The 17,854-nt window shown below is 29.1% G+C and overlaps 1 protein-coding gene across 1 annotated transcript in view; it reads left to right on the top strand.

The window, feature by feature from the left end:
• Positions 1–450: 450 nt before the first annotated feature.
• Positions 451–17,854, top strand: part of LOC148285727 (octopamine receptor Oamb-like) — a 111,573-nt gene continuing 94,169 nt past the window's right edge. The window contains exon 1 of the mRNA XM_088233387.1: positions 451–1,933. Within this exon, the coding sequence (XP_088089513.1) occupies positions 1,679–1,933 (255 nt within the window). The 5' untranslated portion in view covers positions 451–1,678. The remainder of the gene's footprint in view (positions 1,934–17,854) is intronic.

The following is a 17,854-nucleotide window of genomic DNA, read 5'->3' as shown; positions in this document are numbered from 1 at the left end:
GTTAGCAAAAATGTGACGATAAACGATAATCAAAAGTACTAAAAAATGATGTAAAAATGCGAACTATAAAACGAAATTGAAAAACATTTAAGTGTGGTTAAAACGTGAATCTTATTATGAATATGGTTAAATTAATGTGCTTAAACATAAAGGGGATAAGTAATGTATTTTCTTTGGCCTTTTGTGATATACCGCCATGAAAAGGATAAATATCAAATTAAAAGTGTTAAAGAGTTTCATAAACTTGATTGTTAATTGAATTGGTGTATTTAAATAATAAAATAAGTACGTAAAAAACTTGAATAAATTAACCATAGTTATTTTATGTGAACTAAAATCAATAAAAACTTTTGCCGTCTTAAGCAATAGTAAACATAAATTATTTGTTTTGTTTTATTATGTTTGTAAATATAAAACAATTTAATCTGGAAAACAAATGCGCTTAAACCAGTAATTCAAATATATAAATATTGATAGAAAAATAAAATAGATTTCGATGTTCTGTGTCAAATATAAAACTAAGAAATATTAAGTGTTTGCCTATAGTTAAACGGGTATAAATAATAATCATAATAATAAATAAATGTGCTTAATAAATTATAAACTTAAGTGTTTATTAATTAAATGAAACGACTAGCAAAATAAACAAAAAATAATATAACTGACGTACTACTAAATGTAATCGTAAAACTTGGTAAAGAAAGTTAAGTGTCTTTGATGAAAAAAACAGTGTAATAAATTTTAATACTTAAATTATACTTGGTTTTTGATCAATGTTTTTGAAATGTAAAAACTAAAATGCTTTTAATCATATAAAAATGCTTTTGATATTAAATGAAACGTAAATAAAGGCATTAATATTTCAATCTAGCAACTTATAATGACTAATTAATAATTGTGCTTCAGCCAAATACGACTAAAATGACTAGAACATTAGTGTGTTCGTCAATTATTATAATATTTTAAATTTAAAGATTGAAAGAATTGAACAGTTTGTTATGCAAAACAAATATTCAATTGGTTTGGTCTTATGAGCAGTACTCAGTTATTATATTAAAAACTGAGAGAAGGAATAACAAAATTTTAACTTAGTAGAAAACAAAATAATACAGAAATGTGATCGCGTTCAGAAATACATAAAAAAGTGTTTTAACATGGTCAGTAATCAAAGTGCTCTCAAAACATGGAAAATAATAGCATCTTCCATTGTAAAATGAAAATAAAACGTAAAACAAACCACGATTTCTTCAACAATCAAAGTATTTTGACCGTATTCAAATTGATAAAAGCCCTTTTATAAAAATAAAAAACGGTAATGTCAAAAATCTAAGTGCTCTAAAAGGTCTTTGATTTTTAAGTAAAAAAAGAACGGAAAACAGAAAACTGTTTCTTAAAACAATAAGCGTGTTTTGAGCCTATTTAAATAGGGTAAAAAAGGTTTTTTTTGATTGAAAAATCACAATATTGTCGAAGATCAAAGGGCTCAGAGCGTGTGGTAATCGATGGAAACATTTTAATTTTGAAGTGGATATAAAACGGAATAAACAAATATAACTGTTTCCAAAGAAAATCGAAGGTCTTTAAATTTTCAACAATCAGAGTGCTTTAAATTGTGAACGATCGGAGTGCTTTAAAATGTCAAGAATCAGAGTGCTTCATTTCTGGTAATCGTCATACGATGCTAAACGAAACAGCTTGCGCAGACTTGCGCGAGTCCGTAAACTGGACAGACCCTGGCTCCATCGCCAGCCTGGTGGTCCTGGCCATGATCAATGTCCTCGTCATAGTGGGTAACTGTCTAGTCATTGCCGCTGTCTTCTGCACCTCCAAGTTAAGGAGTGTCACGAATCTATTTATTGTCTCCCTGGCGGTTGCAGACCTGTTGGTGGGGCTGGCTGTCCTACCGTTTTCTGCAACTTGGGAAGTTTTTAAGGTAACTATTACTTATATTTTTTTAACTAATTCAGATTCAAATATAGATCTCATTTCTTGGTGGAAATTCATTTGAAAGAACAAATGAATAAAATTGTACAAAAATTCATTTAATTTTAACTCCCTGATTTCACTTTTGTATCAAATATAATTAAAACTGTACAGAATTTTTTTTTTCGTTTTTTGTTATTTAAGTGTAACACTGCCAGAATACTTCAATGTTGTGAAGAGCGCTTGGAGTATTTTAAAATTAAAAAGCTAGAAACTAGGAGACAAATTATAGATATTGTGTACTTGTATAATATAATTCATAATAATGTTGATTCAGTGTTTTGTGTTGAAAATGTGTCATTGTACGTTCCCCGTAGGCGTCTGAGATCACCTGATACATTTTACCTTCCAATTTTTACAAACAATATGGCACATTTTAACCCTCTTGCAAGTATGTTAACAAAACAGAAAAAAAAGTTAACATTGACATTTATCATGATAGAGCAAATGATTATAAAAAAAATATTACTTTGTGTCTTAAATTAAATGCCTAATCCTTATTTTTGTGTATGTAAATAAATTTGAGTCTTTTTTATTACATCTTATATGTGGTTATTTTCTCTTTTCTTTTCTTAAAAAAAAATGTACTTTCTTATGTTTAACTCAATTTTTTTCTTAAACTCAATCTTTATTCTTATCTTTAACATAATTTAATCTTTATTATTACTTTAATTGATTTAACACACTTATTTTATATAAGAATTTGTTAAGTCTTTCACCAGTCAGACCATGTTGGTGACGACGAAATCCGGTCACCGCTAAAATTTGTAGTGGAAAAAAAAGTTATAGTGGAATTTAATCAAATATGTATTTTAATTACAATTATCGAGATCCGTACGTTATGTTAGGCTGATACTCGTAAGAGCATTATCGACAAAACCAAGAAAGGAGCTCTGCGTAGGTTAGGACATGTAGAGCAAATGGACAGCGAAAAAACGGCTAGAAATATTTACAATGCGAACGCAAAAATAGAAGAAGATCGAGAAAGACATGGTATGACCAAATTTAACAAATACTTGAAGATGGACATATCCTAAGTCGGAATAATCGGCGCGCGCAATGGAACGTGTATGAATGTAAATGAAACGAGATCTGTATGCAAAAACAAAGTGATATATCGTTCTATCCTCTCTGCCTATCCTGACGGAGAAACGGGGTAATGGTGTGTTGATAATGTATTTTTATTATTCTTATATTTTAATAATGTAGAAAAAACATTTTATGAAATGTAAGTAAACAATGTTTTGAGTTTGTCAAAATTTTCGTAGACAAAAACTGGATTCAACCCTCTAGGGAGCTTTTAATATTAACATATCACAAGAGAGATGGTGAACATTGAAGAGAAGGGAATATAGAATTCTTGGCATCTACACATTCACCATTCTGCCTATATTTGAACATCTTTATTCCTTCAATTCTTCCATTTGTTGATTTTTGTGAAGTCAAAGAGCTGAAATCTTTATTAATATGTTTGAGAATTCGGATGCAGTTCACATGAGCGCTATGAAAAGAAATGCACAAAAGAGCAGCATTATTTATTACGAACGAGTTCACAAAAAAACACCATTCATTTTATACTAATGTGTATTGAAATCGTTTAGCGACGAACTAAAAAAAAAATTCTGCTTCCGCTTTCTTGAAAAAGATGTGCGGGAGCGACATGACCAAGTTGAAGTTTTCGAAAAAGTTTATTTTTGCGCTAAACTTTGTATTTAATTAAGAAAATCAGTCCAATTAATTTTATAATGTGCATTATACTTTATGAAATTTAAGGGCGTGAGTTGCGCTTTGTTTTGTAATAAATAGGTAGCATTGTTTTAACAAGCCATTGTTTTTGTGAATATTAGCCAGGCGCTCAACGGAATCAGTTCCTCGGAGTGTAAACTTTTTGCATTTTAGTAGTTTTGAAACATGTTCGAATATGTAATGTGGTTAAGTTATATTTACTTACAAAAAATAATTTGATCGATATGGATAATTAACAAAATGTTCAGACAGTGATAAACTTCAAACCTCGGTTGAGGGCCAAAAGTAGTACGAAATACTTTTCGAAATAATTTTTACGTTCAATGTGATTTAAAAGGCAACTTTTAAGACCCCTATCACTTTGATGTCTAAAAAAATAAAAATAAAACTTTATACATCATTGGCCCACTATATTGTTCACACTGTGTGTTAACAATGGAGGTAATCATTGTATTTTCATTTATAATTTCAGGTGAAATTATTAAGAGCTTTTATTTGTCATTGATCGTGGACTATGAACCCTACAAATATATTAATAGAATTAAACCAAGCCTGTCCATTTACAAAAAAATAAAAATGCTTTTTGTACTAGGCTGTGCATGTTGTGTAAACATATAATGTATTGACGAACAATATCTAAACAAACTTACATTTAAATAAATCCTTAGGAAGAAAATAAAAAATTGTAAATTATAAATAACAAATTGTAATTATTATACCAATGTCGTATGTATGGATTACTGTATGTGAACCATAATAAATAACAAAAAAAACTATAATGTTTTTAATTTGTTGCAAAAGAGGGAAAACATTTTTGAGAAGGGATTATGGAAGTCTAGGCATTTACAAAGCTAAATGTTTTACCCCTGTTGCAACAAATTTACATCTGAATCACTCCTAGGGAGGAAATCTAGCACGTTTGCAAACATTTAGACATACTCAAACAATTGTATTAAAATCCTAATATTCCAAGTATTTTTTACCAATTTGGTATTCCTGCGTGGGAAGATTCCAGTGCATTAGATGCCTATTTTGGTTTATATTTAGGTGGAGCTACCCCCAGAGACTAAAGGCAGTGATATATGGGTAGTTTCTATTTCTCTTTGCTTCTTTTACTTTTTCCTGATCCAGATTTGCTTGCCTTGCTCCTGAAACAATAGTTATGTTTCTGCAGTACCAGAACCCCCTTGAGTAACTTTAATTTTTAAAGAATAAATCACTACAGTGAAGTAACTAATTTTATTATACAGTCGACAGGTACACAAATAAAATGAAAAAATTGTACAATTATTAATTATGCTATTTATATAAATTATCAAATAATAAAGTAGGATATTTAACTTTCTCTTAAAAATTAATCTTAATGTCCCCTTTTGCGTGACAAAAAACAAGTTTTTATTCCATTTGCAAATCAATAGCACTAACTATGCCCAACACTCCTTCCTCTATCGCTCTTGCTCAAACTATTGTGCTTTTTTTTCATTTATTGATATATTCAACATGCCCATTAATTTATTGAAACATAAATAAAGACTCATTCTTTCTGGCTGCGATACGCTCCCACTTGCTATTTAATGATGCACACCTGAACACCTTCAAATACATACCCTACACACCTCTACACTTACTCTCACAAAAATGCACACAAACACACCCATTTGTTTTACCACAATTAAATATGTAAGATTTTTATTTTGAAACTTCGCTTGTCTGTCTTTAAACCGTATCTTTTTCATGTTATTATATCATTGTTGACTGTTTGTTTCGGTAAAATAAATAAAAAACTAAATCAAATTTGCGTTGAAAAATGCTTCTGGTTAATTATTTACAAAAGTTTAAAATTAGATATTTATAGCTGTGTATAAAAGTGATTCATTTCATAGGTTCACAGGTATTTAAAAGCGTCTAAAAATCATTAATTTGATGAGGAAATTAAAGTTATATTAGGTAATTGCAAACCTTTTCATAAAACCCAGTTTAATTTTGTTAATTATGAAAGTAAATCTCCAAACTTTGCCGAAGTTTGAACATTGTTAGGAATGCCGTTTTACCAATTCAGTACTTGAGTGATCAAAACCTTCAATTTAATAATTTTCACAGCTGTGAGGTCGAACGATTTTTTTTGTGAAAACTTTATTAATATGACAAAAAAAGGTTTTCCTTTCTCTTGATTCTTTGATTTCTCTCAATTTAATTAATAAATCAAGAATATCTAAGGAATATTTGCAAATTTAAAATTAGACTTAAATAAATTTAAAATTGTTAAAATAAAAAAGTGATATTTCTCTTATTACCATATTGCAGACAGATTTAAAATCAACATTTTAAAGCAAACGATGAACAAACCAGACAAAACAGAACAAAATCATAAACTAAAAAAAAACAATATAAAACACGCAACACTTTGTGCACTCATGAATTTTTTTATTGAATAATTATTTTCTAAGGCACTACTTAATGAAAAAAAAAAAAATATTGGCCGTTTTTTAAACTGCCCCATCGGTTTTTAAGTTCATCAACTTAAAAACAAAAAGTTAAAAAGTAAATCTATAAATGTAGCAATTGAAAAATATTTGAATCTTTTCACTAAATGTTATTAAATATTTGTGTAAAACCACGTACTGAATTTTCTATGATTACTGGTTTCGAGACGAACCCATCTTTTCATCAGGACACCAATTAAACCAACGTGCAAAACCCACTATAGACCTTCACCAAAGTAATAATAATAAATTAAATGAACTAATTATGATAATTATGAAATATTGTAATTAATCTTTTGGATAGTGATATAATTTGATTAAATTATAATTGATAATAATATATATTTTTTTATAATTATGAATTCCACAGTTCTTCTTTAAATTATTATAAATGCTAATAATGATTTTTTTTACTTTAATTTTATTCACATATTTGTTTTTACTATGAATTGTACACTTAAATTTATAATTAATTAATTTATTTGCTTTTATTTGTTTAGATGGTAAATTTAAGGATTGACTTAAGTTTAATTACTAGCACAACAATCTTATTAAGAAATAATTAAACTAAACATACCTAAATTAAATATATATAAAAACTACATCATACAAAAATTCATTATCCACAAGTATATTTTTAATATGCTGACTGCATTTTGCTCGAAAAGTGGAGATGCTTTCGGCTTCATTGAGTCTTTTTGGTAATTTATTTATGTAAACCTTTATAGTAATGGCTGTTTTGAGTTTCAGTCAGTCAGTCAGTTCGTCTCCTTCTTGTTCACATCTACTCTTAAGTGGATCATGTAGACATCACCAGCTGCCTTCAGGAGACCAAACAAGCACTTTCGCTTTCCCCCACTACAATTTAGCGACTCTAAGTACCGCCGGGAAAAACAAAAAAATCGTCATCCAGAATAGCGTAAGCCCGCAGATTTTCAGACGAGGCAACATTGGTTTAGGTTATCTTAAAGCATGCGCAGCACGTGTCCAAGCCAGGTCCACTACCGCACCCTCAAGATGCTTGCTATAGGAGGCTGCTGCGTCCGTTCTCAGACATAAATGTTAGTTATAAAGTCGACTCACCTTATACCTAATATTCTCCTCAAGCCCTTACTTTCAAAACTTAGAAGTTTGGCGTTCTGAGCTTTGGTAAGGTGCCAAGATTTACATCCATATAGAGTAGTGGCATTATACAAGAGTTGAATAATTGGCATTTTGTCTTGAGCGAGTACTAAATAGAGTTCCAGACAACACGCATCATGTTAGAAATTGCTCCAGCAATTCCTAGGCGGGTTGTGAGCTCTTTGTGCATGCTTCCATCCTCTATTATGTGGACTTGAAGTATTTGAGGCTGTTCATTTCTCGATCCTCTGTCTCTGCTAATCCATTTATCGTTTCATAACTGAGCAAATCCTTATTGTATTGTAAACATCATACACCCAGGAAGCAGTCCCTTTTTCAAGTAATAAATCAAATTCATAGCAATAAACAGAATTCTCTTTCCCAGAATATTAAATATAGCATTATAATACTTTTTTATTATGTGTTTGCACCTATTTATTTATTGATCTATTTCCATTTTTTGTTATGATAAACAATAAGTTTGATGCGTAGTAAGTAAACATGCATTTTTTTAAAGTTACCTAAACCGCCCAACATAGGGTCGGTTTCCCCGTTTTAAGATACTTAATTCATTTCATTCCAGATATTTTTAGCACGAATTTATTTTACAAAAAAACTTTTTTATAAATTTTTACAGTTATCTTTTGTGCATTGCCCATTTTTTAAAATAAGGTCCTATATAAATGAGGATTTGAAAAAGTGAAAATTAAATAGATTTATTTAAAATTAAACACTTTGTAATTTTTACCACGCAAGAGTTTAATATAATATTATAACCCAACTAGTTTTAGGTATTCTGAATTACTCGTCATCAGGTGTAAACATAAACTAAATTTCATACAATTAACATGTTTTTCCACAAAGTAAATTTCGTTTTATTTATATAATTACTTTGAGGTATTATGTTACGAAAATGGTGCTTTATAATTTTCCCATAATAATAATATAAATTAAATAGAAAAAAATGGCACATTCTTTAATTTAAAGGATTCTTGGTTGTTTTTTTATTATTATGAATTCCGACCTCTGTTATTAAATGGGAAAAGAAAACTTTAAGACGATTACAGGATAATCGGGGGTTGGAACTCCAATTCGTTTGAAAAGAACTTTTAGATACATTTTCGTTTGAAATGATTCAGAGACTTTCAGGGTGGTTTTGATTCCCCGTTTTGCGTGATTTAGACCCCCGGATAGGAAGATAAGTAAGTAGATTGCTGTTTGAGCGAACGGAGGTAAAAAACACCCTCTCGCACCTTCCGACACTTAACCCTTCGGTTTGGTGGTGACGTACTGTCGCCAAATTAAATATAATAAATATTTTTTACTTATTTAAACCACTCAATTCTAAATTTCAGTATTATTCTTATTCTTATTCTTAGAGGTGTGGGTTAAAATTTGTATAAAATAAAAAAAAAGAGTAATAAAAATAATGGTCCCTAAACTAGCACTTGAAACATAAAGCTAATCAATCACCTTACCTTTACACAGATGATCAAGGTTTAATGCATTTGGGTTACCAGTGTAGGATCTTATTTACTATATAATAATGATAATGATTTTTGTTTTTGAAGACAGTCCGTATTAATGAGCTTCTGACCTGTATATATTATATTGTGATGGATCCCCGTGAGTAAATCCTTGTCTGTAAAGCCTAGAAAGAGCCGGACTTGTGATTAGGAGGCGAGAAATCTTATATCATTTGCCAAGTCTTCTCCTCTAAGCCTATGTCCTTACTCCTTACGTAGGTTTGACTAGTAATCCTCCGAAATGCGGGTCGTTTTGTGCTATAAAACATCACATTGAGATCAACTTGCTGAGGCTTGCCGACCCTTCATATACTGAGCCTACTCCTAGTACTAGCAGAATTTGCCAGAGTGTTTTTTGTGCCATTTTGTAACATTGTATGTATAAACTAATAAATAAATAATAATAAATAATAATAAATAATAATAACTGTGTACAGGTATTTTATCATTTTCACTGCAGAGCCTGCATCTAGATTAGATTTCAGAAGAGTTAATTCTAGCAAGGTGTTCATTTGTCTGCTTCAGTGATAACGCTCACTTTTTCGACTCAGTTTCATGGCGATGATAGTAAAAATGTATATTTATTTATTTATGCTTTATTAAGTTAGTTCATAACAACAATATTTTGAGTTTGTCCAAATTTTTGTAGACAAGATCTGGATTCAACTCCCTGGGGAGCTGTTTATATTAACATATAACAACAGACATGAAGAACATTTAAGAGAAGGTAATATAGAAGTCTAGGCATCTACAGGGCTTATGACCTGTCAATGGCTGGTTTAAGTGGCCACTTTACACACTGTGTAACATTCCAGCCATTGACAGGTCATAAGCCCTGTAGATGCCTAGACTTCTATATTACCTTCTCTTAAACGTTATTCATGTCTGTTGTAATATGTTAATAGTTCATAACACTTAAGAACTAATATAAAGCTTTAATAACCAGACAATTTTTTCATCAAAATTTCCCAATAACATAATTTTTCAACAATATTTTGAGTTTCTCAAAATTTTTGTAGACCAAGACTGGATTCAACTCCCTGGGGAGCTGTTATATTAACATACTACAACAGAGATGAAGAACATTTAAGAGAAGGTAATATAGAAGTCTAGGCATCTACAGGGCTTATGACTGTCATTGGCTGGTTTAAGTGGCCACTTTACACACTGTGTAACATTTACCATTCTGCCCATATTTAAACATCTATATTCCTTCAATTTTTTCATCCGTTGATGTTTGTGAAGTCAAAGAGCTGAAACCTTTTTTTTTGCGGGTGAGATTCATCTAATTGAATTATTTCACCTACATACTAGGCAAGGTCTGAAAATGTTATTTTTTCAATTTCTATACTTCTTCATGGACCAGGTGGATTTATCAACATTATGTTGAGTTTGTCCAAATTTTTGTAGATAAGGACTGGATTAAACTCCCTTGGGAGCTGTGAACATAAACATATAACAACAGCGATGAAGAACATTTAAGAGAAGGTAATATAGAAGTCTAGGCATCTACTGGGCTTATGATATGTCATTGGCTGATTTAAGTGGCCCGTTTACACACTGTGTTAATTAATTTGAAATATTTAGATCTTTTCTATCTAGTTTATTTTTTCAGGTAATTCATTGTACAGCTTCAATCTCTTGTACCATGAGTTTTGAGATTCTATTTTTCTCCTTATTGGTAATTATATCTTTTTTTTATCCCCTGTTTCAGACGTATAAATTAATTTGAAATATTTAGAGCTTTTCAATCTCCTTTATTTTTTCATGTAATTCATTGTACCGTTTCAATCCCTTGTACAATGAGTTTTGAGATTCTATTTTTTTCTTTATTGGTAATTTTACCCTTTTCCATATGTATGGCATTGTTGGTTTAATTTTATAATTGTTTTTATTTTATTCACCCCCTTATTTTTGAGCGTAGTCTAATTTTTTTTTCTTTAATTTGTATTTAATGCTCGTACCAAAATAGCCTGGAGCGTAAAGGGTTGGTGTTCGCTAACGTGACCAACATTTTAACTCGCCACGGGAATTGGCAAGAAATGAAAAAGTGACTTACTTAAGGAATGGCGGAGTTTTTCATTTCTATTTTCATTTCCCGAGTTAGTTATGAAAATTCACAGAGCAGACGTCTCATACCTTTCCATTCCTTAACATAGTATACATATTAAGTTGCGCTCTACATGCGTCAGATATAATAAAACACACTTTGCAAAATAATATTAATGCATAAAGGTTGAAGGGTCAAATAAATTATTTTTGTAAACAAAAAATATACTATTTAAAAAATTATTTTTTAGAGTATTTAAAAAAATTTTAATTTCCACATAAGTAATAGTTTTTCAAACATGAATTATTTTCTGTATATAGATTTATCATAATTTATCCATTTCTTTATGATAAATATTTTTTTTGATATTTTTTTGTACACACATATTTTTTATAACTATTTCCACCTGAAACTGACGTTTTACAATTGTGAATAAATTACAAAATAAAATTCAAAAAAAGTAAAAGCGAAAAATTTGGAATATAATGTACAGTGTGTTCGAATGTTTGATAAGCCTGTGTCAATGTGCCTGTAAACATACAATTTTAACTTTTGCACGCGCATTTGAATGATTAATTTAAATTGTTTGTTTCGCACACATAAGCAAATTTAAATAAAAAATTGAATGAAATGTAGACTATTGTACGCTCTACTACAACTCGATTCCTATTTTTTTAGCACAAAATATTTGCAACTTAGAGAAAATGGTTTAAAAATTTAAGTATTTGGGTAAATAAAAAAAAACATTGTGAGTATTTTTCTGAAATTAAACACGTATAAATAAATTAAATTTCGAAATAAATATCAAATTTCTTAAATAATTGACTTTTATCATTACTTTTTATTTAAATTTTCGTTTTTATGAAATGCGTGATTTTAAAATTTTCAAAATATTCATTTTAAAATTAAAAAACTGTAGAAATTCAGAGTGTGATATTTATGTCACATTGTGTTACAATATCTCAAAGAATTCTCAGTTATCGAAGAAGTGTGAAATATTTTGGGAAAGAAACTTATTTTAAAAATGTATATATATTTTTTCGATTTTTTTTAAAGATTCAAATACGCGTTCCTATTCGTTAGTTTCAAGGCGAGTGAATCTAAAAGGACTCTCTAGAAGCCAACACCATGATGTAATCATCTTTTTGTAAAAAAGTGTTCTTTGATTGCATAGAATAGTGTTCACCTTGTGGTGAAACATTGATTTAAAATTAATTTCGGTTTTTATTTTGGATTTTGTAAACAATAAAATATTTTTTAACAGAACTGTCTCATTATAGCATCAAGGGTTAATTGTATCCTTTCAGTTTTAAAACTTTAATCCATTTACTAGAAAAATATTCAAACACCTAGGTATCAATAATAAATTAATACAAAATTGGTAATATTCAACTCTTGTGTGGCTGTGATGTCACACTAGTCTACATACGATTCAAGGATTTAAATATATCTTATTTTTGTTAATGATGAAGTTTTTTTTTTGTTATCTTCAAAAAAATAATTTAACAGCAGATTTAGAAAGTAAAACTTGTACAAATATGCAGGATTTCAATACAAAAAATATTATTCCTTTCCATGCGAAGACTGAATGTGAGACCGATACAGCAATATATCTGTGTTAGATAGAACACGAAGATAGAACTCATAATAAGGAAGACACAGAAGCTGTTCTGTGGCCGGTATTTTTAGTCAGTTATTGGCAGTGGGCAAAGGAGCACGCATGTAAGATGACCGGTGTATTTATGATGTTTAATATGTTTTGCTGGAACAGGGCTAAATTTTGCATCTATTTAATATACATTATGGAAAAGGAAATATTTTAAAAAAGGCTCCACGTTTTTTTTTTCAAATATTTGAACTTCAGAATATTCCTCCTTTTGCTTGTGGTAACACGATGTTACATCACCGTGCGCATAGGAATTATTTATGTTTGTCAATAAATACTTACCTTGTTATAACTTTTTCTGAAATTCAAATATAAATACCTAAATTCCCCAGTACCTATTAAACACTTAGCCTTGCCCTTAATTATTGTTTTATCCCTTAATCATGATTAATGTACTTGCCATATATAGTTCATAAGATTATTTTATTTTTTTACTTAAGTACCTTGAATTATATAACTAAAAAAAGACATTCAATTTATCCAATCTTCACATTTGTTTAAAAATGCCCTAACAAGGTGAAACATTGTCACGAAATTCTTGTTTTTATATTTGTAAAAGTAAAATAAGGTGTTCAGAAGGCTCAAATCAGTGTTTGATTTCTTATATAATTAAATATGGAGATCTACAAAACAAACTGCCTGATGAGCTAAGACACGAAAAACTGAATAAAAAATCCAGAAGTGTAGAAATTAAAAAATATTTCTTAAATCTTTTTGATATTGATAATTATTAATGTAAGATGGTTTTTTATGTTTCTTAAACAATAATGTTTTCTTTTTATTTCGGATGTATTAATTTGTATGATATTATGTATTGTCAAAAACATGTTTTTTCTTATGTACGGTCCCAAATGAGTTTCTTATAACTCCTGGGAGTATAATATGTAATATTTAAATTATATGTTTTATTACTAATAAAAAAATAAAAATAAAAATAAAACACTGAATTAATCAATCAATCAGTATCACAGTCTTTTAAGAGTTAATATATTTTTCAAATAATTATGAAATTATTTTTTAAAGTATTTTAAAAATATAAATGATGGATCCACTTGCAATTAGATCTGATACGAGCATGTATTTTGTTTGTTTGCAAATGAATTCCTGATTCTGTAAGTCTCGCAAAGAGCTCCAAGTCATATCGCGCCCCAAGTTATTTCCCTGCTATGCAAATACCCTGAAGATCTAAAGGTACGTTTTACTTAAAAACCTTCTTCTCAGAACTCGTCTACATTACCTACCTGCTACTCAATCCCTATCCGTTTCAATAACAAATATCTTCTTCTGAGAATTTAATCAAAACTTCGAGAGAATTTGTTTACCTGTCGATAAGTTGGACCAGATTTTTAGTTAAACATATTCCTTTTTTTTTTTTTTTTTTTATTTATCAAAAGCATACAAAAATTAACATTGAAATTTTCAAGTCCTACTGAACTGTTTAAAATGCAGTTTATCAGCAGGTGCTATAGTTAAGTTCTTATATATATACGGACATAATCTCTCAAATTCTATAAAAACTCTTATTACCATGGAAAAAAGAAAATATGTAGATCAAAACAAAAAAAAAACAAAAATTAACCAAATAAATAAGAAAAACACAAAAAAAAATGAATGCAAAAAACCACGTTCTAAAAGCCAGATTCTCAGCAGACGTCTTGATCTAGAGCCAGATAAGTTTTTTTGATTTTTTATATTTAATGGGAGCATATTATACATTTTGAGTAAATTGTGCTCTTTCCCGTATTTATTATTGAATTTAGGAAGAACTAGTATATATACACTAGTAAACCGAGTATTAAATACATGCTCCAATTTATTTCTATATTCAGATAGAGACGCATGCTGAGAAACCAGCTTGGACCATAATAAAGCTCCAACTATATAATAAATTTCTTCATTATATTTCAATCATGTTTTAAAATTGAAATGAACAGCAACCTATTAAAATACTATTATTAATCAACCTATTAAAATGAAATATTATTTTCGACAACAATTATCTAAAGTTACAATACTATAAAGCTTCATTAATTATTTCAAAATACATACATGTATGTCAATAAATACTTACTTTGTTATAATTTTTCCGAAATTCAAATATTAACACCTAAATTCCCCATTACCTATTATACACTTAGGCTTGCCCTGAACCATTGGTTTTTCCCTCAATTATGATTAATGTACATGCTTTAGATTATTTTTATTTTTTACTTAAGTATTTTGAGTCATATAACCATGTTTATAACGACATTCAATCAATTTAATCTTCACATTCGAAACCACTGTCACGAAATTTTTGTTTTTATATTTGTAAAAATAAAATTAAGTGTTCAGTAGACTCACATCAGTGTTTGATTTGTAATGTTATAAGTTCAAATAAATTTTATTTCTTTTTAAATAAAAAAAAATTACTTAATTGGGAGACGACGTAAAATTACACCAAAATTCCGTTTGGATTATGATAACTACAAACGTCAGAATTACGTCGACGAAGGATGAAGAGTTTCATTTCCGCCTGGCTGAAAATTGTGATTCAATTTTACGTGTAAAAATGACATAACGAGCTCAAATCTGATTTGGAAAGGTGAAATTATGTTTTCTGAAATTTCGGGAATTTCGGGAATAAGAGATCATGGAACCATTTCCATTGTTAATCTTTCTTTCCGACGTACGTATTTTGTAGCGGATAAATAAATTTGTAAAACGGAATGTTTGAATTAAATTCAAAATAATATATATGTACGTATCAGGAGCGTGCGGTGAGATTTTCAGTTAGATAAAAAGTTACTTAGATATAAATGTAGGTAAAATATGTGTAAAAATCAATTTGATGCCTTAATTTCAGCATGAAAGAGTTATTCTTCATAGTTTAATACCATACATTTGTATCAATCAATTTCAATTTTAAATTGGTTATAAATCACTCAATATATTATATAAAAAACTATGGGTTCGTTTATTTATTTATTCATATTTTGTTCCATTAAACACTATGATTAATAATAACATAGAGTTACCTCCCTGGGGTTACCCGTGCCGACGACACTTATCAAAATACTTTTTTTTATAAATATTTTTACTTTTGAGAATAAAGTAAGAAGACTTAATAAAAAGAGATAATTAACAAAATGTTCAGACAGTTTTAAACACTACGTATGTATATTTATAATTAATTTATATAATTAATATGCATTTTTTATAGGTTCAAAAATTTTTCATTATTTTTTTACTGATAATATTTCTTTGATTACAAACTTTCAAAATTTTCCTTCTTTTAAAAGACATGCACTACTATCCTGGATTCAAACTTAGGATTAAACTCTTTTTTTCTATGATTAATTTTGTTGCCCTTTTATATAATAAGGAATATTTTTGTGTTTTTTTTTAAATATTTTTTATTTCCTTTTATAATTACTATATAAAAAATAACACATTATCTTTTAAAGAATATTTTATTTTTTCTTTCATATGTTACACGAAAATATTATTACTGTCCATTATTTATTATAGGAGCAAAAATTCATTAAAATTTCCTTGTATACTAAAATTGACTATTAATATGTATTTTATTACTATGTTATTAGGTTAAATTTTAAATACTCTGTTTTATCACTAATGATTATTGTAAAAAAACAAAAAAATAAAACTTTAAATAATAAAATAAAAAATAAATTTAAAAAATCTCTTTGTGGAGTGGTTGATTCAATATTGATTTAGGCGATCAAGACAATCCATTTAACTTCTACCTAGCTCCACTATCCATTTTTTATAGCCTTTTTGAACATTTTCTCGTTACTATTTGTTTTAATAGATAGTGGAAGAAGGTTATAGATTTTTATTAAATTATACGCAAAATCCTTTTGCCCGAAAGAGGTATTAGTTTTTATTTGTTTAAATTGTTTGATTGGTTTGTCAGAATTGCTTCCACAAAGCTAATGATATATTAATTTGTGCAGACGCGGACCTGTGAGCTCGGTACTGGGAGACCGCCTCATGGGAAGCTACAGACTTACGCAGTTCTACAAATTAAATGGAGTGCGAGCAGAGTGGGTTTTACTTGAGTTTGAGGCGTTAGCGCTTAAATACGCAGAAAGAAGGTTGTGTGTGGACTTGTCGCAATGATTAAGAAGTTACAAATGAATGAACATCGAGCTCATCTCAAATTGCTACAATCAACAAAATAATTTTGAAAGTATTTTTCTTTATTGTTCTAAAGATCAGTGTACCTTTTGTTGAATTTATTAAATAAAAAAATAAGTACTGATTTCTGAGAAGTCAAATTTACAGGGAAGCATTAAAGCCGTTCAAGCTATGAACAAACTGCGTATGATACCTATACTGTAATCAAAATCATATAAGTAGCTATTTGCAAAAGTCGTGTTTTGAAATACGATTTTTTTTAGTATTATTATTTTTTTCTCCTTTTTACTGTCAAAAAATATAAATGCAATTACATAGGTTGAAAAAAAAACTTATGACGATAAATTTGACACTTTTCAATTCTCAAATCTCCGTCCATTTTCACAATTTCAGTCCATGGACTTCTTGGTAAAAAACTCGGTCGTACTTCTTGAAGCATTGACGCGCGGATATTTTCACGGTATCCTCACCTTCAAAGTGAATTCCACAACGAGATTCTTTTAGCGGCCCGAACAGATAGAAATGTGATGGAGCCAGGTCTGGGCAGTATGGAAGATGAGGCTAGACTACCCATCCAGTTTTTACAATCTCTAAAGTGGCGTGACGACTGATGTTAGTGTGTGTGTGCGAATAAACGTCATCACACAGCCCTCACTGAGGGAGAGAATAAAATATAATTTATTTGTATCGCATAAGCATAATGTATTTTTTCGTACTAAAATAGGTATTTATTTATTTATTTGACGGACTTATGCAGTCCATTCAAACAATGGTATATACAATTTCTTACAATAAATACAAGCAGTAATAAAATTAAATACAATTAAATAACATTAAAGCTAGAACAAAAAAAAAAAATTACTACCTTTAGACAAGATCCGGTCTATCTTAGTGAATTTTTAAATCTATAAAGACTTACACCAAAAAAGTCCAGATCTTGTCTCGAGTTTACAATACGACACAATCGGGACATTGGTGCAAAATATACTTATTATTGCTATTTGGTTGATATCAGATGATTAAAAACATCTTTTGAACATTATCTTATGTTCAATTAATTTTGTGATTTATGTCGCTGCCTTTTTGCATCTGATGGCAGAATAGTTTTAAAATAATAATATTACTAATTGGTTGACTT

Source organism: Micrasema longulum, unplaced genomic scaffold (assembly GCF_059751315.1).
Source record: "Micrasema longulum isolate JH-2025_06_02 unplaced genomic scaffold, ASM5975131v1 h1tg000009l, whole genome shotgun sequence".
NCBI lineage: Eukaryota > Metazoa > Arthropoda > Insecta > Trichoptera > Brachycentridae > Micrasema > Micrasema longulum.
This window is presented reverse-complemented; position numbering and strand designations above follow the sequence as displayed.